Raw genomic sequence first — 23,536 nt, forward strand, 5'->3', positions numbered from 1 at the left:
CAGGGCATCAGCTGTGGACAGTGATGACGGGCCTTGCCACCCCGACTGTGTCCGGGTGGGACCAGCCACGGGGGGGGGCGAGTCTGCACGCACACGTCACGCCCCGCCTACCCGGTACCACATGAAGATGGTCTTGAAGGCATTTTCGTTGGAGCAGGAGCCGCAGGCCATGGTGACCAGCTGGGACATTCCTTTGGGGGCCACCTGCAGGGAGAGGCAGGCTCTGAGCACAGCTCCGGGGGGTGTCGTTTCCCCCCACCCCAGGCTCAGCCGTGCCGGAGGCACCTGGAGAGCCTGGGAAGGACTCGGGGACTTCCTGGGGGCTGGAGACTTCTCCCACGGGTGGACGAGGAGAGGCCCAAGAAAGCTTCGAGGCGGGCTGGAGCGATAGCACAGCGGGGAGGGCATTTGCCTTGCACGCGGTCGACCCGGGTTCAAATCCCAGCATCCTGTATGGTCCCCTGAGCACGGCCAGGGGTAATTCCTGAGTGCAGAGCCAGGACTAACCCCTGTGCATCGCCAGGTATGACCCAAAAAGCAAAAAAAAAAAAAAAAAAAAAAAGAAAGCTTCGAGGCAAGAGGGCAGAGGGAAGAAAAGGGTGGAGAAAGGGCCGGAGCGACAGCACAGCGGAGAGGGCGTTGGTTTGCCTTGCACGAGGCCAACCCGGGTTCGATTCCCAGCATCCCAGACAGTCCCCCGAGCACCGCCAGGAGTAATTCCTGAATGCAGAGCCAGGCGTGACCCCTGAGCATCGCTGGGTGTGACCCGAAAAGAGAAAAGGGTGTAGAAAACCCACACTTCCTTTGGGGGTCAGAGGGCAGAGGGCGGCTCTGAACGCTGTGCTCCTAAGCTTGAAACTGACAAGTCGGGGACAGGGCAGCAGAGCCCACGGCTTCTTCTGGGGAGCCCAGAGGGGACATCCCAGGGCCCTGCGTCCCCTCCCTCGCCCCCTCCTCCCTCCCTTCCTTCCTTCCATTTTATTTTTCAAAGAAAACATCCGAATCATCCTCTCAGCGAAAGAAACCACATTTTGAGCGAGCCAGAAGCGGAGGCAGAGCCCGATCCCCGCAGTCCCCTCTCCAGGAGCAGACGTGGGGTGCGGGCGGGGGAGGGGCCCGGGCAGACTCACCGAGAGCAGAGAGTCACGGAGCTTGTCCACGAAGTTCTCCGGAGGCAGGATGCCCAGGGCCGGCCTGTTGACGAAGGTGCTCTGCGAAAAACCCAGAGGGTCACTTGCTCTCTCTCTCGCTCTCTCTCTCTCTCTCTCTCTCTCTCTCTCTCTCTCTCTCTCTCTCTCTCTCTCTCTCTCTCTCTTTCCCTTTTTGGGTTCACACTTGACGATGCTCAGGGGTCACTCCTGGCTCTGCACTCAGGAATTACTCCTGGCGATGCTCGAGGGACCCTCCAGGATGCTGGGAATCGAACCCGGGTCGGCCGCGTGCAAGGCAAACGCCCTCCCCGCTGTGCTCTCGCTCCAGCCCCAGAAGGGTCACTTTTCATCTGACGCTACCCACCACTGAGGGCACACGACAGCGGCCGGCTGCGGGCGCTGCAGGCTCGGCCAATGGGAAAGACGGAAGCGAGAGGCCCTGGCTCGGGTTTTGTTTTTTTTAAAATTTATTTATTATTTATTTATTTATTGAATCACCGTGAGAGCAGTTACAAAGCTTTCGGGTTTAAGTCTTGGTCATACAATGATCAGACACCCGTCCCTTCACCAGTGCACATTTTCCATCACCGAAAACCCAGTATAACCCCCATCCCACACCGTCCCCCTACCTATGTGGCGGATAATTTCCACATGACTCTCTCTCTACTTTGATTACATTCACTATTTTGATACCGGACCCACCGTTGTTATTTGAGATTTTCCCCCAACACTGGTATCTGCCAAAAAGGCGATATTAGACACTTCGTTTTCTATTGCTGGTTACGAATAGCATAGGATGTCATGCGGCAGAGACTGCGAGTTTGGGATTCTGGAATTTTAAACATTAAATCTGGAGGCTGGAGCAATAGCACAGCGGGGAGGGCGATTGCCTTGCACGCGGCCGGCCCCCGTTCGATTCCCAGCATCCCATATGGTCCCCTGAGCACTGCCAGGGGTGATTCCTGAGTGCAGAGCCAGGAGTAACCTCTGTGCATTGCCGGGTGTGACCCAAAAAGCAAAAAGAAAAAAAAAATTAAATCTAGAGGGATTTCTGCCCAAAGCTGCTGGGTTCCGAGATTTGTTTCTGGGTCTCCGGGATCGTGGCCATTCAGCAACGCGATCAGGAGCCAGAGAGGCCGTTCGTGGGTGGTGGCTCGGGGTCTCGTTGGGGCGGGAAGGAGGTCGTGGCTCTTCCAGAAGGTGTCAGGGACCATCCAAGGCATCAGCCCCAGGTAACACCGAGCTGCTCGATGCTCTTAACACGAGCAACTTCCTCTAAATCTACAACTGAAAATAAGAATGGACCCGGGCCAGACCGACAGTACAACAGTCAAGGCGCCGGCCCTGAATGAAATCCCCGAGCACCACTAGGAGTGACCCCTGAGCACAGAGCTGGGAGTAATCCGTGAGCACTGTTGGGTGTGGCTCAATCTCTCCCGGACCCCCACGCGCCAATAAAAAACCGATCAGAGTGGCTGAAAACCAAATATAGAGAGCCAGAGAGGGAGCACAGTGGGGAGGGCACTTGCCTGGCACACGACCCACCCTGGTTCCCTGTGTGGCCCCGCATGTGGCCCCTGGAGCTGGGAGCGATCCCTGAGCACAGAGGCGGGAGCAGACCCTGAGCATTGCTGGGTGTGGCCCCCAGGGGGAAAAAAAAACCCAGTATTGGACAATAGCACGCAGACCTTCGGAGGCCAGAGAACCCTCCCACGAGGATGTTTCAGACGGCGTTTGACCCCCTCCAGCTCCCCCAGCCCCGGGCCTGGCGCTGCCCCAGGCTGCCAACAACCCTCACAGCTGATAACGTTTCTCGCTTTATTTTTTTTTTCTCTTTTTAGGCTACACGCGACGGTGCACAGGGGTTCCTCCCGGCTCTGCACTCAGGAATCACTCCTGGCGGTGCTCGGGGGACCCTATGGGATGCTGGAATCGAACCCGGGTCGGCAGCGTGCAAGGCAAACGCCCTCCCCGCTGTGCTCTCGCTCCGGCCCCTGGTTTTGATTTTTGTTGCCCAATCCTGGACACTTTCTGGAAAACTTCTCTTGCTTGTTTCTGGCGCTGGGGACCGTGAGGGTAAGTGGGGGAGGGTCTGTATACGGGACGGGGAACCTTCCTCGAGGGAGGGCGGGGCAAACCAAGGACCAGCAACGTCAAACTACTTGCCCCAGGTCACAGAGCAGCCAGGCCGGGCCACGACACACCCCGGACCCAGGTCTGTGCTTAGCCGGACCCTCCCGAAGTGCTCCTGCAGGCCTCCCCTCCCCTCCGCACACCCCGGAAACCTCGTCTGACCCCCAGAGTGCTCCTCCTTCTGGCTCTGAGCGTGCCCGGGGGTGTGGAAGGAGTCGGGGGCCCCCGGGAGACTGAGGTGCCAGCAAATCGCCAGCGTGGGTGGCGGGGGAGGGGCCGGGCTGCCGGGAGCCGCCTCTCTGGGCCCCGGGAAGAATGTGGGGGTGGTGTTCTTGTTCGACAAAGCGTGACAGTGAGGACAGAAGTTATCTGGGACATCGGGGCACAGGAGCAAATGGGGACAGGCTTCCAGAAGCCTCGCTATGGGGCACAGCAGTCCCGCGGCGCGGCCAGAGAGAAAGGGCTGTGGGGTTGCCGGGGCTGTGCAGCCCGGGGAGAGTCCTTTAGCCTCTCTGGTCTTCAGGCGCCTCCTGCGGCAGGATGCCCCTCCCCCTAAGCACGCAGACCGGACAGATGCAGGTGAAGGGACGGTAGGCTGGGAGCAGAGATGCGAGAGGACCCCTGCTGGGAAGGGCAGTGGCAAGGGACCCACCGTCTCTGCAGAACCCGTGGGCGCCTAGCGGGCAGGGCCTGGCCACGGGGCGATTCTGGCCAGGGCTCAGACACCGAGTCCTGGCCACGAGGCCTCTGGAAACACGGTATTTGGCGTTTCCGGGAGGCGGTGGCTGGGCTGGCGAGGAAGGAGAAGCCCCTGCACCGGACTCCAGAGCGCCTGGCGGGACCCTCCTCCCGCACTAGCCGCCCCCTGGGGGCTTCGCTGGCCAAGACTTCGGAAGAGGCAAGTGGCCCGTCAACGGCTCTCAGCCTGTTGCCCGGGGCACCCGGCCGCGGTCACTGCTCTGAGTCTGCGCCACCTGCCTTTCGCCGGGCACACCAGGCCTCTGGGATGCCAGCAGGGACGGTGGCCCAGGCTACGGCCTAGACCGGGGTCAGACCATGGCCCAGGCTGTGGTCAGACTGTAGTCAGACTGTGATAAGGCTGTGGTCAGACGTGGTTAGACTGTGATCAGACCGTGGTCAGACTGATCTAGGCTGTGGTCAGACTGTGGTCAGATTGTGGTCAGGCTGTGGTCAGACTGTAGTCAGACTGTGATAAGGCTGTGGTCAGACGTGGTTAGACTGTGATCAGACCGTGGTCAGACTGATCTAGGCTGTGGTCAGACTGTGGTCAGATTGTGGTCAGGCTGTGGTCAGACTGTAGTCAGACTGTGATAAGGCTGTGGTCAGACTGTGGTCAGATTGTGGTCAGGCTGTGGTCAGACTGTAGTCAGACTGTGATAAGGCTGTGGTCAGACGTGGTTAGACTGTGATCAGACCGTGGTCAGACTGATCTAGGCTGTGGTCAGACTGTGGTCAGATTGTGGTCAGGCTGTGGTCAGACTGTAGTCAGACTGTGATAAGGCTGTGGTCAGACGTGGTTAGACTGTGATCAGACCGTGGTCAGACTGATCTAGGCTGTGGTCAGACTGTGGTCAGATTGTGGTCAGGCTGTGGTCAGACTGTAGTCAGACTGTGATAAGGCTGTGGTCAGACGTGGTTAGACTGTGATCAGACCGTGGTCAGACTGATCTAGGCTGTGGTCAGACTGTGGTCAGATTGTGGTCAGGCTGTGGTCAGACCGTGGTCAGACTGATCTAGGCTGTGGTCAGACTGTGGTCAGATTGTGGTCAGGCTGTGGTCAGACTGTAGTCAGACTGTGATAAGGCTGTGGTCAGACCGTGGTCAGACTGATCTAGACTGGTCAGACTGTGGTCAGACTGTGATCTAGACTGGCTCTGTGGTCAGACTGTAGCCCAGACTGTAGTCAGACTGTCGTCAGGTTGTAGTTAGGCTGTTGTCAAGTTGTGGTCAGGCTGTAGTCAGGCTGTGGTCAGGCTGTGGTCAGACTGTGGCCCAGACTGTAGTCAGACTGTAGCCCAGATTGTGATCAGACTGTAGCCAGACTGTGGTCAGACTGTGGTCAGACTGTAGCCCAGACTGTAGTCACACTGTAGTCAGACTATCGTCAGGCTGTGATCAGGTTGTAGTCAGGCTGTGGTCAGACTGTGGTCAGCTGTGGTCAGGCTGTGGTCAGCTGTGGTCAGGCTGTGGTCAGGCTGTGGTCAGCTGTGGTCAGGCTGTGGTCAGGCTGTGATCAGGCTGTGATCAGCTGTGGTCAGGCTGTGGTCAGGCTGTGGTCAGCTGTGGTCAGGCTGTGGTCAGGCTGTGGTCAGACTGATCTAGCTTTGGCCAGACTGCCCAGAGAGCTGCCTGCGGGCTCAGGTCCCGGGCTAGACTGCCGTGCCAGGTAAGGGGCAGCTGGAAGTCCTGTTGCACCTCGCGTGCCAAGCGTGACCCTGCAGCGGGGCCGCCCGGGATCCAGGGACCTTGAGTCCTTCCCGGCCACTCTGCGCAGGGCCGTGAGGCAGAGGGGCAGGAAGGTGCTCCCCGCCCCCCTCCCCTGTGTCAGGATCGGGAAGGACCGCGGGGCGGAGGGTGCCGGGGAGACGCCCGCAGGAGGGTGCCCCTGGCTCCTGGGCCGGCAGTCACGTGGCAGGGCTGGGGCCCGGGAGCAGCCGACACTGCCCGTGTTTGCTGACGCGTCCTTCAGCACCAACTGCCGCAGCATCTGTGAGCCACGCGCGTTTTACAACAGTCGGGCCTTGAAAACAAACACAGCCGGGACGCCCGAGTTCTGCCGCCGCCCACGGTCTGCCGCTGCAGCGCCGCAGTGCCCTTGGGGAGACGTCCCGGCCCTGGCCCCCTGGCCCCCCGGCCCCCGCCCTGGTCGGCTCGCGGGAAGAGAGGAGGACCCCTGAGCCCTGCAGTACGCCCCTCTGCTGGGAGGGCAGCGGGGTCTCCAGTGACTGGCCATGCCCGCACTTGCGAGGGGAGAGGGCGTGCGGGGAGAGGGTCCCCCTGGGGCACGGCTGTGGCTCCCGCCCATCCTGGCGCTGCCGGGTGTGGGTAAGCATCACCAAGGGGTCAGAGGTCGCCCTCCTCCTCAGGCATGCAGCAAGAAGGTGTGTGAGCACCAGGATCAGAGCACTGCACCACAACCAGAGTGGGCGGGGGGGCCCGGTGAGCGGACACCAGCCACAAGCAGACCATGGCTGGGAAGTACAGAGACGTGCCGTGTGCCCCCCCACACCAGCAAGTATCACAGCAGCCTCGGGGGTGCCATCCCATCACCCGCATGTCAGCAATGACAGAAGGAAACTAATTAAAATAGAAACGGGGTCGGGGGAGGCGAAGCGATCGTACAGCGGGGAGGACGTTTGCTCTGTACGCAGCTGACTGGGATTCGATCCCCAGCATCCCATAGGGTCCCCCAAACACCACCAGGAATAATTTCTGAGTGCAGAACCAGGGGAAACCCCCTGGGCACCGCGGGGTGTGGCCAAAGACCAAAACAGACAGACAACAAAGAATAGACACTATGTACCACTGAAAATGTTTACTGTTAAAAAAAAATGTTTACCGTTAAGGCAGAATCTCCCAACCCTGCGCCAGGCTGTCTTCATCGGGGTGCCTCAGAAGGGGGCGGGTTGAGTTTACCTCCCCTCCCCAAGCAGAGCCCCGGCAGCTGAAAACCTCCAGAACCCAGCCGCAGCCATGCTCAAGGCCACTCTCCACATGCTCGGACGAGCCTCACACATGAAGAAACCGGCAGAGGAACTCAGGTATGTGGGACCCGGGACTGAGACCTCCAAGCCTGCTTGGATCAGGACTGGGCCTCCTCCACCCAGATCCCCCATTTTCCAGTAGCTTTGCAGCCACGCCCATAAACTGCCCCTGGCATCATGTAATCTCATCAATGGCCAAGATCCAGAGACTATAAAATAAAGCTCCTGGAAGAGAGGGATGCAGTATTTCCTGGACCTCTGATACTCTAGCCCACTGATGTACCTAAAGTAGCACACGTGTGTTTGGTTTTAATATACCTGCTTGTATTCTTGTATGTACGCGCTTAAATAGCCCCAGAAAGATATACAACAACCTTCACACACTTCCTTCTTATTGTGGTGGGAAGATGCTCGCTGGTTGGGTGGGTGTTTGAATATTAATGTGAACTACTCTATGAAAATAAAATGTATAAAATCGTAAAAAAAATATTTACTGATAAAAAAAAAACACCTCATAAAGGGGCCGGAGCTAGAGCGATAGTTCAGTGGGTAGGGCAAATGTTTGCCTTGCACGCTGCAGACCTGGGTTCGATCCCCGGCATCCCGTAGGGCCCCGTGAGCACCGTCAGGAGTAATTTCTGAGTGCAGGGCCAGGAGGAACCCCTGAGCATCGCTGGGTGTGACCCAAGAAAGCAGTAAATAAATAAGTAAGTAAAAACGGGGGCCAGAGAGAGGGCACAGGGGAAGACGCCTGCCTGGGCCGTCTGAGCCCTATTCAGTCCCCAGCACCCGGAGGGTCCCCTGAGCACCACCAGGAGTGAGTCCTGGTGCAGAGGCAGGAAGAGCCTGCGAGGACTGCGGGGTGTACCCTCCCCGCCGTGGAATTCCAGCCCCAACACTCACCACGTTCTGAGGCTGCTGGACGAGCTTCACGAGAGCAGGATGGCTGTACCCTGGGGAGAGAGCGGCGTCAGGGACACGCTGCACCCAGACCCCGGGCCCGCCCTCTGCGCCCCTGCCAGGTAGGCGGGGGTGGGGGCGGGGGGCTGAGCCTCGAGTCCACCGGGCCGAGTGGCTACTTGTGTCCACGAGGGCTCCCCGCGGCCCGGCTCCTGCAGGGACACTGAGTGTCCAGAGGAGGATGACGGGGCCGTGCCGGTCACCAGGGCCCCGGGAGCCTTCAGCCGAGCAGCCTTACCCCACGGAAGCGAGGGCCGGACCCCCCGTCGGCAGGCAGGCCGGACCCCCGAATCCGGTGCACTCGGCCCCACAGCGTGAAACTCTGTCTGTGGCTTCGCGGGGCTCCCACCCGCCTCCCCCCACACCGTCGCCCCCTCTGCTCTCCCGCAGGGCCCCCAAATCAAACGACTTCTCCTGGAACACAAGCAGGAGACAGAGAGGACTCCAAACCCAGGGGCAAGAGCAGGATGTCGACTGGGAAGAAACGGCCGCCCTCGGAGCGCCGCCCTCGTCTGCTTTGCTTTGGGGTCACTCCCAGCAGAGTTCGGGGGCTGCTCCTGGCACAGTGCTCCAGCTCAGCCTGGAGGACGAAGCCTGGCCCTACACATACACACTCATGACGCAGACCACGCGCCCGTTTCCTTGAAACCAGCTTGTCTTTGAACTTAAATGTATTTTACTTTGGTGTTTTGTTTTTTTTAAGGGGGCCGCACCTGGTGATGCTGAGGGGTTACTCCTGGCTCGGAGCTCAGGAATGAACCCCTCAGGGGACCATACGGAGTGGAGAGGACTGAACCCCCGTCATCAGCGTGCAAAGCAAGGGCCTACCTGCTGTACCATCACTCCAGTCCCCAAATATATTTACTTTGAATTTTTTTTTCTTTTTGGGTCATACCTGGAGATGCTCAGGGGTTACTCCTGGCTCTACACTCAGGAATGACTCCTGGTGGTGCTCAGGGGAACCATACAGGATGCAGGGAATCGAACTCGGGTCAGCCGCATGCAAGGCAAATGCCCTCCCCACTGTACTATCACTGGCCCCCAAATATATTGACTTTGAAAGGGATCTTTATATGGCCTGCGCAAGGCCTGCAGTCTGGGGTCAGCTTGGCAAGTTCGGACTGGAGGACCTGAAAGACCCCGTTCACATACTAGGGACCCGGCTCAGGTGTCAAGAGACAGCTCAGGTGCTAGGGACCCAGCTCAGGTGCTAGGGACCCGGCTCAGGTGTCAAGAGACAGCTCAGGTGCTAGGGACCCGGCTCAGGTGCTAGGGACCCCACTCAGGTGTCACCCAGCTCAAGCGCTAGGGACCCAGCTTGTGCATGAGAGTCTAGCTCACCAGGAACTTCCTTTTTTATTTTATTTTATTTTTTTCCTCTTTGGGTCACACCTGGGCTGGAGCGATAGCGCAGCAAGTAGGGCGTTTGCCTTGCACACGGCCAACCTGCGTTCAATTTCTCTGTCCCTCTCAGAGAACCCGGCAAGCTACCGAGAGTATCTCACCCGCACGGCAGAGCCTGGCAAGCCACCTGTGGCGTATTCGATATGCCAAAAACAGTCACAACAAGTCTCACTATGGAGACACTACTGGTGCCCGCTTGAGCAAAAGGATAAACAATGGGACGACAGTGATACAGTGACAGTGGGTCACACCCGGCGATGCTCAGGGCTTACTCCTGGCTCTGCTCACAGGAATTACTCCCGGCGGTGCTCGGGGGACTTCTATGGGATGCCGGGATCAAACTGGGGTTGGCCGAGTGCCAGGCAAACGCCCTCCCCGGGAACTTGCTCCCTGCAGAACGGGAAGGGGATGTGGCAAAGGCCGTGTCTGCCCCGGCCAGCCCTCGCAGGCCGCTCTGCGGGTGTGAGATGGGGGAGCAGGAGGCGAGCGCTGAATACCTCCTCCCCCCTCCCCTGCCTCCTCCCAGCTCCCCCTGGGTGCCGTCCCTCCCGCTGTGCTCTGGCTGCTGGCCCTTCAGCCCTGGCGCTGTGCCACTCGGGCCGTGGAGCGTCTCTGCCGCTGCAGATAAGCCAGTGCCAGGGACATCTCCTAACCCACAGGGACTGCGGCTCCACTGGCTCCCGCAGGAGAGACGTGGGCGGGGCCCGTCCCTCTCCTGAGGGAAATCAGGCGGTGGGACCCCCCCACACCTGGGCAGCTATCCGGGGGCTGCTCCCCGGGGCGGAGGCTCACGAGGCTGATGGCCGTGTGGGTCCAGGCCCTTGGCTCTCCCGGGTGTGCAGACCCTCAGGCTCTGGGGTCGGGAGGCGCCCACAGGCGGGGTCCATGCCTGCTGCACGAGGGAACCCCAGTCCTCGTGCTGGTACCTCATCGTCCCCCCAACACCACTGAGGTGACCCCAGAGTGGTCCCCAGCACTGCAGAGCCTTAGGGGACCCATCGCCACGCCTGAGCGTTGACCTGTCCAGGCAGGATGGCTGAGGACTCCCCAGGACTGGCCCCTGGGCCCCTGGACACGGCTGGTGAGCTGGGTGCGCCGGGAAGATGGGGCAGGTGCCGTCGGGCTTAATATCGGGAAAGGGCAGCGCGGGTCTCCGATCAGCTCACAGGGGCTGCGTGGCGGACAGCGGGGAGGGAATCTGCCTGGTACAAGGCTGACCCCAGAGGGTCCCTGAGCACGGAGCCAGGAGTAAGCAGCCCTGAGTACCACCAAAAAGCCAAAAGGAAAATAAAAAGAGAAAAAAATCATCTCAGAGCTGGAGAGTAGGAAAAGCTTAACACCTTGTCTGGGGCCGGAGCAAGAGCACAGCGGGTAGGGCGTTTGCCTTGCACCGCGGCAGACCCAGGTTCGATCCCCGGCATCCCATAGGGTCCCCCGAGCACCGCCAGGAGTCATTCCTGAGTGCAGAGCCAGGAGTGACCCCTGTGCATCACTGGGTGTGACCCCAAAAAAAAGATTTAAAAAAAAAAAAAGAGAAAGTCCGGGGTCCCGAACCCGCCCACAAAGGACTGGACCCTTTTCTCTGCCCTCTGGGGACACCTGGGCTGTGTCCTGCCAGGGGAGCGGCTACAGGGTGGGGGGACAGAGGTGGCCCCGGAGGGCCCGGCGCTCACCTATGGGAACGGAGGAGATCTGGGAGTACAGGTCCAGCATCCGGTTCCCGTCCACGTCCACCAGGTAGTTGCCTCGGCTCTCCTCGTAGTTGCAGAAGAAGTGCACGGCCTCCGCGTTCTGCGGGGACAGCGGGGACAGCGGGCCGGGCTCAGGCGGGGGGAGCGTGAGTCGGGGGGAAGAGGCGAGGGGAAGGGACACGGTAAGGACACAGATGCTTCACTGGGAACGACGGTTCCTGATGTGTCTTTATTTATTTTTTCCTTTTGGGTCACACCCGGCGATGCTCAGGGGTTCCTCCTGGCTCTGCACCCAGGAATGACTCCTGGCAGTGCTCGGGGGACCCTGTGGGATGCTGGGAATCGAGCCCGGGTTGGCCGCATGCAAGGCAAATGCCCGCCCCGCTGTGCTGTCGCTCCGGCCCTCCTGATGTGTCTTACTGATCACCACGGAAGGGCAGAGCAGGGCAGCTGTTTACTGAGTGTAACTCAACCATGCACAGGGCTGACTCCTGGTTCTGTGCTCAGGGATCACTCCCGGCACGGCTCAGGGGATCCTGTGGAGTGCTGGGGATCGAATCCAGGTCGGCTACATACGAGACAAGTGCCCTGCGTACTTTACTGTGTCTCTCTGGCCCCTACAGGGATAAGGTTTTTTAAATTTGAATTAATTTTTTGGGTTTGTTTCTGGCTCACATTCAATAGTGCTCAGGGGTTATTCCTGGTGTTGCACTCAGGAATTACTCCTGACAGGCTCGGGGACCCTCTGGGACGCTGAGGATCGAATCTGGGTGGGCCACGTGCAAGGCGAGCACCTTACCTGTATACTATCACTCGGACCCCCAGGGATAAAGTTAATGTAGATTTCGATAATATATAGTTATCACTATATACTATATATATGCTATATATAGTATGTAATATATACTAAGAAAAAGAAATATTTGCTAAATACATGACAGAAAGAAAAGAAAAGAAGAGAGAAGAAAAGGAATGAAAAAGAAAAGAGGAAAGAAAAGGAAAGGAAAGGAAAGGAAAGGAAAGGAAAGGAAAGAAAAGGAAAGGAAATCCAACACAGTGACAGAGAAATACAAGCAAGGCTCAATCCATTTACAAGGCGGATATGTCCATAAAATGTTCTCCAACGCAGTGGAATGAAATTAGGAATCAATGATAGAACAGAATGCCAGGAGATCAGAAAAATGTGGAAATTAAACAACACGTAAATAATCAATGTGAGCGCATCCAGAAGCCACAGGGGAAACGAGAAAGGTGAAAAAGATTTGGAACAATGGTGAACGGCAATTACCAAAATAAATAAATAAATAAATAAAGTCGGGGTGGGGGTGGGGAGAGAAGGGGTAGAAAGACCGTGCAGAGAAGGGAGGGGAGGGAGGACCATAGGGGAGGGAGGGGTGCAGGATCGGCCCCGCCCCGCTCACCTGAATAATGTTCAGCTGTTTCATCAGCTCCTGCAGACAAGAAGCACAGAAACACCCGAGTGAGGCCACATTCTTCACATTCTTTTTCTTTCTCCGCCTTTTGGGTCACACCCGGCGATGCTCAGGGGTTCCTCCTGGCTCTGCACTCAGGAATTACCCCTGGCGGTGCTCGGGGGACCCTATGGGATGCTGGGAATCGAACCCGGGTCGGCCGCGTGCCAGGCAAACGCCCTCCCCGCTGTGCCGTCGCTCCCGTCCCCAGTCCATATTCTTGGTGCCAGAGCTCCCGGTCCCTGCTGCTTCTGTGAGTCCTGGGCCTCCAAGGCCCTCCTGCCAACTTATAAATTAGTGAGTTGGGGGCTGAAGCAATAGCACAGCGGGGAGGGCGTTTGCCTTGCACGAGGCCGACCCAAGTTCAATCCCCGGCATCCCATCGGGTCCCCGAGCACCGCCAGGAGTCATTCCTGAGTACAGAGCCAGGAGCGATGCCAGAGCACCACGGGGTATGGTCAATCCCTCCACCCCCGAAAATACCCCCAAGAGTTAATGAGTCAGTCATTTTATCAGGGGCCCCGGGAGAGAGATCAAAGGACTGGGTGCAGGAGGCCCGGGTTCGAAACCCAGCACTGCCAGGAACGACCCCAGGCACTAATGAAGAGTAACCCCAGAGCACCGCTGGGTATGCCTCAAATGTTATCTACATATACATATATATATATATTTAATTGAATCACAGTGAGATACATAGTTATAAAGTTGTTCATGACTGGGTTTCAGTCATGTAACATTCCAACACCTGTTCCTTTACCAGTACATATATATATTTGTATTTATAGTTATATACTTTGAGGGGTATTTTTTTTTCACCATACCTGGTGATGCAATGCTCAGGAATTACTCCTGGTGATGCATGGGGGTCCACACGGGATGCTGGGGGTCAAACCCGGGTCAGCCACGTGTAAGGCAAGTGCCCTCCCCGCTGTGCTCCCCAAATATCATCAATATTTTAAGCTGTTTTACGTAAATACTCGGCAGGAAACTAATCCTGCCTATGTAATCATCAATAGAGCACAGTGGCGGTTTAGACCTTTGAATGACAGAAGTGACGTCAACCAAAATATAGAATAATAATAAAAAAAGCTTGAGCTCATTTACCTAGCCTCCGTGAAAGCAACACCTTTTTTTTTTTTATTGAGGGGAGGGTGAGGTTTTAACACCCCATTAGGAAAATAAAGTCCACTAAAAACGTAAGCTTGCCTCTCCCCGTTTATCACGCCAAGCCGCACGCGCCATACGCCATCTGTGCGACCGGAGAAAACAGGAAAACAAACGAGCTGCTTCCATCACCCCAAGACGCCACCTCTAAAAATACTTCCCCGGAGAATCGACTTTAGTCATTAGGGTCACAAAAATAGGTAGTTCCACAAATACAAACCGCTACTCATGGGCCGGAACAATTACTGGCCAGTCTGTTACTCCTTACTACTAAATTAACACACACCCCCCCCCCCGGCAGAAATATGCTCGAGAAAGGTCTCTGATTTTGGGGAAAAAATAAAGAAATCATCCCGCAAAACTCCCGTTGGATGCAAAATCCCGGAGCGTCCCGGACTGATGAGCCAGCAGCCGTGACAGACGCGTGGCTGTGTGGCAGTTTAGAAAACACGACACTGCAGATAAGACTCGCGGAAAGGCGCCAAGAAGGACGCCCCAAAGGGTCTGCGAAGGTTCCCGCCGGGACGTCCTCCGCGCTCGGCAGGCCAGACGCTGGGCGTCCAGCAGAGAGTCAGTCACGGGACACAGGGCTTCGGGGAGCCCCAACCTCCTTCCAGGGCTCACACTCGGTACCCCACATGCCTCACCTCTACCCCTTTTCCCTTCATCCAGGGCAGAAATCTTGTTTTGGGCAAACCTGGCCTTTCCAGTCTTTTCAAGGTCAAGTTCAAGGGCATTTGCTGTCCCCCCCCCCCACCCCCGGTCCAATATGGCGGAGCTCTGCCCAGTTCTTGCACCCTGGGGGGCCAGGCTGGAGCCAAGGTGGGGGCTCCTCTGGATGGTGAGAGGGGCTTGCTGAGCCCACCTTCCCCAGGAGGGGAGTGACCCCAGCCACATCCCCTATGAGGTGAGCTACACCCCCTCCAGGGAGCCCTCCGGGTGGCTGGCCAGGTGACAGGTGCCCCATCTCCCTGTCCCAGCCCGACTGCCCGCTGGGGGGCGCCCCGCTCACCTCACCTGAGACCTGGGTCCAGGGACCTCTGTCTTCATCAGCGGCCCGTCATAGTCCAACTCCACGTCCACTTTGGCCGCTGCCTGACTGATGCTTCTGCTTCCTGCAGGAAACCCGGGGGGGGAGGGATGTCGGGGGGGGGGGTGGGCGTGAGGACCCTGCCCAAGACCCCACTTCCTCCCAGCCAGGACACCCCGAGTCTCGGTTGGCGGGAACCTGCAGGTTTAGACACCAGGAAGGACCTGGCGGGGGCCACTGGCCTCACTGCAGCCCGCGCAGGCTGGAATCCCGGGGGCCGCCTGGGGTCCCCCGAGCACCTCCCGGACCCCGGCAGTCTGGGCCAGGAGGAGCCCTGAGCACCCTCTCGGGTGGCCCCACCAATGACCAGGAGGAAGATCAAATACCTGCATTTCGTGACCCCCCTCTTAGGGATGCTCCCGTTAGAACCAAGTTTTGCTCCCAAGTCATTTGAAACTCATGTGGGTTTTGGGGCTTTTTTTTGGGGGGATGGAGGGGCATAGTCTGAAAGTCGCTGGCACCAGGTGGCATCTGAGCTCAGCTCGTGGGGGGGGGTGCTGGAGCGATAGCACAGTGGGTAGGGAGTTTGCCTTGCACGAGGCAGACCCGGGTTCCATCCCCAGCATCCCATAGGACCCCTCGAGCACTGCCAGGGAGTAATTCCTGAGTGCAGAGCCAGGAGGGACCCTTGTGCATCGCTGAGTGTGATCCAAAAAAGAAAAAACAAACAAACAAAAACAAGCATCAAGGACTCAGAATGTGGCTGCTTGCGGCCCCTCAGTGCCAGATGGAGGGGAGGCGGCGAGGCCCAGACTCGTCACGGCGGGCCCCTCTCGTCTCCAGGGCACGGAGCCCGTGTTGCAAATGCGATTCCGGAGTGGCACCAGACAAGGCGTGCCACGGTCTCCGTCACGCCCGGCACAACCGTGGTGGGACTCAGCTCGATCCCCAAGGTCAGCCCCGGGAAAGAACAATCCTGGCGGCACCTCCCCCAAGCACACAACCTTGCCTGACAATTCAAAGTCCCCGGCGTGAAAATAAAAAGAACAATTTAAACGCATCCTTCATTCCCCGTCCTGGCCCCGGGGATCAAAGCCCTTCGTGGATTCTTCCTGTAATCAAGGGAAGCGCTTTGATCAAGTCCAGTTCAAATCCAACGCTCCCCCTTCTCGGAGACACAAAGACACCGGCTTTTACTGCCTTCTGTTTGATCTCGGGAGTAACAACAGAATTCCTCCAGAGGTTACCCCGCGAGCAGAGGGAAAGGTCACGGCACACGTCAGGAGTCCGTGGGAAGCTACGCTGCGCGTCTTTTCCTCCGCCCCAGTCGGGGTTTCACTGGTCCAGCCTGACTCCTGCCAGACCCGCGTGAAACAGGGATGGAGGCTGGGAACAAAGATAGTGAGGGCGGGGGGGGGGGGGTGGCGGGGGGCGGAGTGATAGCACAGCGGGGAGGGTGTCCACCGTGCACCAGGCTGATCCGGGTTGGATATTCGGCATCCCATATGGTTCCCTGAGCACTGTCAGGAGTGATCCCCGAGCACAGAGCCAGGAGTAAGCCCTGAACACAGCCAGATATGTCCCAAAAAGTAAAGGAAGAGGGGCCAGAGCGATAGCACAGCGGGTAGGGCGTTTGCCTTGCACGAGGCCGACCCGGGTTCAATCCCCGGCATCCCATATGGTCCCCCAAGCACCGCCAGGAGTAATTCCTGAGTGCAAAGCCAGGAGTAATCCCTGAGCATCGCTGGGTGTGACCCAAAAAGCAAAAAAAAAAAAAAAAAAGTAAAGGAAGAAAAGAGAGAGAAGGAAGGAAGGAAAGGAGGGAGAGAGGGAGGGAAGGAGGGAAGAAAGGAGGGAGGGAGGGAGGGAGGGAGAGGAAACTCCAAATCAGCATTTCTCTGACTTGTTCATAGGAAGGGGGTAGGTAAATAAACCGGGGCGGGCGGGTTGGAGCGCCAGCACAGTGGGAGGGCATTTGCCTTGCATATGGGACCTGGGTTCCGTTCCCGGGACCCTATGTGGTCCCCTGAGACCGCCAGGAGTCATTCCTGAGTGCGGGGCCGGGAGTGAGCCCTGAGCATCGCACACAAACAAACAAACAAGCAAACAAACTAAAAACAGCAAAAAAATCAAAATAAACTGGGGCGAGAGACATAATCCAGTGGGGAGGGCGTCTGCCTGGCTCACGACAAGCCCAGGTTCGGTCCCCGGGACCCCATACGGTCCCCCGAGTCTCGGCAGGCGTGATGATCCCTGAGCACAGAGCCGGGAGTAAGTCCCGAGCCCTGCTGGGGGTGGCCTGACATGAAACAATGACCAAGCCGCAGGTCAGCGAGTCCCGGCCCTCCCGCTGTCCCCGGGAAAAGGTCCTGCAGAGGCAGTGGCGCACCAGGGCTCCGGGACCGAGTGCGGGGCTGCTGGGGCGGCAGCTGAAGGGCCCCGAAGGCCTGGGCGGGCAGCGGGCGGCCAGGGCAGGGCCCGCGGGGAATCTGGTCCTGCCCGCAGGAGCCCCGAGGGAGCAGACGGGGATGTCCAGGGCCAGATGTGCAGCCGCCGGGGCTGTCCCGAGACCGTCCCGGGATCCTGCCGGCTGCCAGACCTCGTGGGGAGGGTGGACGGTGGCCAGGCTGGGCCGGGAGCCGGGAACTCGAGCCTGCCGGCCTCGGAGATCTGGGGCGGCCAGAGCCGCCGTTGGCCCTGGCTCCGGACGCCAGGCAAGCCCTCCTCCGCCGTGTCCGTCTGGCTCGGCCCACGCTCCCGACAGCATCAGAGAGGCTCAGGCACGGTCTCGGGGTCACACAGCTGCAGGGCCGGAGTACGGACGCGCGCCTATGCTGCAGGCTCTCCTGCTCTCTCTCCGGGCTCGCGCTTTGCGGAGGGAAAGACTCAAACACCAACAGTGCCCCAGGTCCCTCAGCGAGAGGGGGACACTCTCTGTGCGGCCAAGGAAACTGCTTCCGGGGGTCCCACGCGAGGTCACCGCGGGTGGACAGAGAAGCGTGACCCTGAGCACCTGACCGGGGGTCATCCCCTCTCCCCCTGCCGACCCCCTCAGAGGGAAAGCTGATGTCATTCCTCAGAGAAGCCGAAGGAGAGCCCAGAGAGGTCGACAGACCTGCCCGGGGTCACCCAGCCGACAAACGGCTCAGCTAGAAATGCGTCTGTCTGGGGAACTTGTGCCATTTGTGCAGCTGACGCTCATGGAAACCCGGGGAAGCGATGGCAGCGGGAGACATCTGGACTGGGCTTTCTTTTTTCTTTTCTTTTCTTTTCTTTTTTTTTTGCTTTTTGGGTCACACCCGGCGATGCTCAGGGGTTACTCCTGGCTCTGCATTCAGGAATGACTCCTGGAGATGCTCAGGGGACCCTATAGGATGCTGGGAATCAAACCCGGGTCGGCCGTGTGCAAGGCAAACGCTCTCTTCACTGTGTTATCGCTCCAGCCCCCCGGACTGGAGGGGACCCCCTCACCCCTGCCCCACCGGAGGGCGAATCCGCCTGGTGTGTGCACCGTCACCTCCCGGGGGTCAGCACACACTGTCAATCTTCAACTCCAGCCCACAAAAGCCGCCCCTTAATGTCGTTCCTGTCCCCTTCATCTGAGCCCTCAGCCCTGCTGCTCCCTGCAGCCAGTGCTCTGCCAACCTGCGGGCTCAGGGCCGGGTCACGGCCCTGTCTGCTCGGCTTCTAATTCTGTTTAATCATATCTCCTTTGTCGCTGTCAGTCCCACCTAATGTTTTTTGGGGGGAGGGGTTTGGTTTTTTTTGGGGGGTGGGCACCCCCAGCAGTGCTCGGGGCTCACTCCTGGCTCTGCACTCAGGGGTCACTCCTGGGGGTGCTCAGGGGACCCTCTGGGGCGCCAGGGACGGGACCCAGGGCAGCTGCGTGCAAGGCAAGCGCCCTCCCCGCTGTGCTACTGCTCTGGCCCCTTTTCTTCTGGTGTGGGGGGGGTTCGGGCCACATCTGGCTGTGCTCAGGGGCCACCCCCAGGTCTGTGCTTGGGGGTCCCTCTGAGGAATGGCTGGGGGCCGTGAGGCAGGTACCTTAGCCCCTAGCTATCTCTCCGGAACCCCCACCTGTGTTTTTCTCATCAAGTTACAGTTAGTCATGACGGGTTTCAGGATACAATGTTGCAACCCATCTCCTACAATGTTGCAACCCTTCTCCTACAATGTTTCAACCCTTCTCCTACAATGTTCCAACCCATCCTCCAGTCCACTTCCCTCCACCAACGTCCTCAGTTTCCCTCCTGCTCCTGACCCGCCTCTCTGCCAGTCTCTCCCTGCCCTCCCACTTTTCTTTTCTCCCACCTATGTTTTGATAATATGCTCATCTAGGAAAATATGAATAATGAAACAATTACTAATTAAATATTAATAAATATTAAATAATAAGAAATAACTCCCAAAAGGACTGGAGCGATAGCACAGCGGGTAGGGCGTTGGCCTTGCACGCGGCCGACCCAGGTTCAATTCCTCCGTCCCTCTCGGAGAGCCCGGCAAGCTACCGAGAGTATCCCGCCCGCACGGCAGAGCCTGGCAAGCTCCCTGTGGCGTATTCGATATGCCAAAAACAGTAACAAGTCTCACAATGGAGACGTTACTGGTGCCCGCTCGAGCAAATTGATGAACAACGGGACGACAGAGCTATACAGTGCTATCACCCCCAAATATTTCATTTCACTGTGTAGTCGGCCACTTAGTAACACCACTACCATGACCAGATTCTATGAACAATGTCTTTTTTTTTTTTTTTGGCTTTTTGGGTCACACCTGGAGATGCTCAGGGGTTACTCCTGGCTCTGCACTCAGGAATTACTCCTGGCGGTGCTCGGGGGACCATATGGGATGCTGGGAATCGAACCCGGGTCGGCCGCGTGCAAGGCAAATGCCCTACCCGCTGTGCTATGGCTCCAGCCCCACTATGAACAATTTCTTTCCTATTTTTTTTTTTTTTTTTTTTTTTAGCTTTCAGGTCTTACTCCTGGTTCTGTGCTCAGGGATCCCTCCTGGCAGTGCCTGGGGGCCCTTATGTGCCGCTGGGGACGGACCCCGGGTCAGCCAGCGCCTTCTCTGCTGCAGACGGTCTGGCCCGGACTCAGCAGTTTCTGTTTTGCGCAACGAGGCCCAACTGGGGTCCCTGCGGGACTCTCTTGGCTTCTGCAGGCCGGCGGGCTGGAACCGAAGCTTCTAGGAGCTTCTGGGGGCTTCTAGGAGGCAGAGTGGGCTGGGCTGCCGGCCTCTGATGGGGGGGCGGGGGCGGGCTGTTGGGGGGACATCCCTGTCCCGCCCCTGTTCAGCACAGTTGGCCTGGAGGCCACTGAGGAGGGCTATTGTCTCCGTCCTGCTGAGATGGGCTCTCCGGGGCAGTGTCGGGGAGGGGGGAGCACGGCTGCCCCCCCGCCCCCCCCTCCACCCCCGGGATCGGTGCTGGCCAGAGCCCGGCTTACCTGGCCCGAGCAGGCGGTAGTTGTGCTGGAAGCTGCAGGCCAGCCGCCGGGCGAGCATCATGGAGACCATGGTCCCGCGGAGGGAACGCGACCCTGTCACACGCTCCCCTCCTGCAGGGAGAAGGGAACACAGGTGAGGCCGGCGAGGACCGGGGAGACCCCCCCCCAGCCAAGCCCAGAGGGGCCGGCTGGGGTCAGGCCGTCGGCGGTCCAGCTGGCCCCGTTATCTACCCTCCACCCACCTGGATTCTACTCACGCCGTCTGTTTGTCCATGCACCCAGGCGACCGTTTATCTGCCTCTCACTCTGTCGTCTCTGCCCACCCCCGACCCACCTGCCCGTCCTTCCGGCGGGGCTGAACTTAGACCCTCTCACATGCGCTCCGCTGCCAGGGCCGGGGGCCTCTAATCCTACTTTTTTGGGCTTTTTGTGTCCCATCCAGCGGTGCTCAGGGGTCACTCCTGGCTCTGCACTCAGGAGTTACTCCCGGCGGGACTCAGGGGGACCCTATGGGATGCCGGGATCAAACCAGGTCGGCCGCGTGCAAGGCAAGCGCCCTCCCCGCTGTGCCATCGCTCCGGCCCTCTAATCACGCGCTTCATTTCTTCCCTCTTCTGGCCGGCGTGGGTGTGGGCGCCATCCTGGGGGGCCTCAGAGGTGATTTAGCTTTCCTTTCTCGGGGCCCACACCCAGCGGTGTTCAGGGCTTACTCTCGGCTCAGCTCTCGGCCATCACCCCTTGCGGGTTCGGGTTGGATCTTGCACCCCTGAGCTCAGAGCCAGGCGGAGCAAGGCCTGAGCACAACAGGAGAGGCCCCCAAACAGACACCCGGAGCCCAACACTGCAGCCAGGAATGCAGGGAGCAGCGCAAGGGGGTCGAGCCTGGCGGGTGACTTTGGAGGGCGAGGTGGGCTTGGGGGGGGTGGCGCTGCACCCGCTGGGCTCAAACAGCCGCACTTCCGCCTCCCTTGGAGCGACTCTGAGCTCTGGGAGGCCGCACACATTAGCACGCGAGGGCCCGCCTCCCCGGAAAGTGACTGTGGCTGCAAATGTCGCTGAGCCACGGAGGGAGGGAGGGAGGGAGGGAGGGAGGGAGGGAGGCGACATTTCCAGGGGCTGCCGCTGAAAGTGACCTCCTCCGAGCCAAGCCTGATCCCTAGCTAGTGGCCGTCCCCACTGATGTCACTCCCGCACCCCTCCAGCCCCGAGTCTGTCTGAAGCCGGCCTGGTCGCGGCCACACGGCCCTCCCGTTCCTCATGCTCGCCGGGCCGGGCCGCGGGGAGACAGAAGGCGGGGACACAGGCGAGCTCGTGGGGGGAATGCTAAAATCCCCCCCAGCCGGAGCTCACTGGCAGGGACACGAGGAGCCACGAGGCGCCCCGGGAACAAAGAGAGGAATCTGGGAGGGGGGATGGAGCCAGCGCTGGGGGGGGGCAGGCGGGGGGGCATCTGGCCAAGGACCGAGAAAGGACAAAGATTAGGAAGATCCAGGGCTAGAAAAGGTCAAGGACATGGAAGGTCAAGGACACAGAAATGTCAAGGTCACAAAAGACCCAGGGCCCCGGGAAAGGGCATGGACGAGAGGTCAAGGGGCTGGAGCGACAGCACAGCGGGGAGGACGTTTGCCTTGCACGCGGCTGACCTGGGTTCGATTCCCAGCATCCCATAGGGTCCCCTGAGCACCGCCAGGAGTGATTCCTGAGTGCAGAGCCAGTTGTGACCCAAAAAGCAAAAAAAAAAAAAGAAAGGAAAGGAAGGAAGAAAGAAAGAAAGAAAGAAGGAAAGAAAGAAAGAAAGAAAGAAAGAAAGAAAGAAAGAAAGAAAGAAAGAAAGAAAGAAAGAAAGAAAGAAAGAAAGAAAGAAAGAAGGAAGGGTCAAGGGCTAGGTCAAAGGTCAGAGGTCCAGGGAGGCAGCTGGGACATAACTCACAGAGGTGGAAGGGGGTGGGGTGGGGGCACACTCTCCAGCCTTCTCCGGAAGGGCTGCGGGGAGAGGAAGGGTGGCTCGGCCTGTCGGGAGAAGCCGGGATCCCCATGAACCCCAGGGGACATCCGAAGCTGGGGGTGACCAGGCCTGGGGTTCTGACGGGAGGAGAAGCCAGGGGCCGGCGGATGAAGACCCCGTGGCGGGGCTGCACGCAGTCACCCAGAGACCCGAGCTCTCTGCACGTGGGAGCCCCCGCCCCTCGAGGACCCCCGATCACCAGGCCTGGAGAGACCCCCGACCACCACCAAGGGCTGGCGTCGGACACACGACACGAGGGAAGAAGAGAAACAGCTGGGCACGCACTGGCTCAGGCGCCGGCGAGCTGCGTGCAAGGCCCAGAGGGGGCGGAAGCGGGTCGGGCAGGGGCGGTGAGCGCGGCCGGAGCCCGGGAGCAGAAGGACCCACGCACGCGGCCACAGCCGCAGCCACTGGGAGGATCGGAGCCGGGTCCCCGGGATGCGCTGGGCGTGGACGAGCCCTGGCCCCTCGGGAGCCCTGGGCCAGCGGGTGAGCGGTGCCGGGGCTGGGCCACGACAGCAGCTCTGGCGGCCGAGGCCGAGTCCCACCCCCGCCCCCACCCTGGGATCCTGAAGTCCCTGAGGCCCAGGGGACGCACGGCCAGTGCAGTGCCCCGGACAGTCTCTCCGCATCCCATGTGCAAGCTCGCCTGCTTCCGGGGACTGTCCTCTCTCGGTCCCTGACCCCGAGCTCAGAGATGCCCCCGGACACAGGACAGGAGCCAGGGTCCGAGCTCTGGGAACGCCGGCAGGGGGCTGGGGGACCCGGGCCGGGGAAAGCCCGGGTCCTTGTGTCCAGCCCCGGGGGTGGGTCCTGTCAGCCCCCGCAGAGGCCCCTGGCTCTGGCTTTGTTGGTTGCCATAGAGACTCGCCCTTGGCAGAGGCGCCTGGCTCCCTGCTGAGGCCACAGAAAAGCCGCAGCTGGGCCTGTCCCAGCCTCTGTGGGAAGGACGAGGGACGCCCCCGCCCCGCCCCCAGCTGGACACCCGTTTCTCTCCGCACTCTCGAGGCTGTGGGGCCCTGGCAGGACAAGGCGGACATGTGCCCTGTGTCCACTCTCTGGGTGGACGGGAAGGACGAAGGGACAGGAAGGGTGGGGCAGGGGGGCTTCTGCTCACTCACAGTGACAAGTGTCAGGTGGGGCTTGGGCTCTGGGGGCGGGAGAGGAGCCGAGGCCCGACCCCTCCGCCTCCCCCCCCCCCAGCTCTGCATGGCGGCCCCGCCCCAGCCGTGAGCTGAAGTCAAACTTGAATCACACTCAACAAAACATGAGTTCTCGGGAGCCCGAGGGCGCCAGCCCCCTGCACCCTCCCCGCCCCCCGGGGGCCGCGTGGGCCTGAGAGAAATAATAC

The 23,536-nt window shown here is 59.5% G+C and overlaps 1 protein-coding gene across 2 annotated transcripts in view; it reads right to left on the reverse strand.

Annotated features, from left to right (window-relative positions):
• Positions 1–23,536, reverse strand: part of ABAT (4-aminobutyrate aminotransferase) — a 57,419-nt gene that overhangs the window by 10,142 nt on the left and 23,741 nt on the right. For both annotated transcript variants that reach the window (XM_004604137.3, XM_055136827.1), the window contains exons 2-8: positions 20,181–20,291; positions 14,718–14,815; positions 12,486–12,515; positions 11,047–11,164; positions 7,913–7,962; positions 1,131–1,211; positions 112–204 (exon numbers count right to left, since the gene is read on the reverse strand). In XM_004604137.3, coding sequence (XP_004604194.1) covers positions 112–204; positions 1,131–1,211; positions 7,913–7,962; positions 11,047–11,164; positions 12,486–12,515; positions 14,718–14,815; positions 20,181–20,250 — 540 coding nt within the window. In that variant the 5' untranslated portion in view covers positions 20,251–20,291. The remainder of the gene's footprint in view (positions 1–111; positions 205–1,130; positions 1,212–7,912; positions 7,963–11,046; positions 11,165–12,485; positions 12,516–14,717; positions 14,816–20,180; positions 20,292–23,536) is intronic.

This window comes from Sorex araneus, chromosome 4 (genome assembly GCF_027595985.1).
Source record: "Sorex araneus isolate mSorAra2 chromosome 4, mSorAra2.pri, whole genome shotgun sequence".
Taxonomy (NCBI): Eukaryota; Metazoa; Chordata; class Mammalia; order Eulipotyphla; family Soricidae; genus Sorex; species Sorex araneus.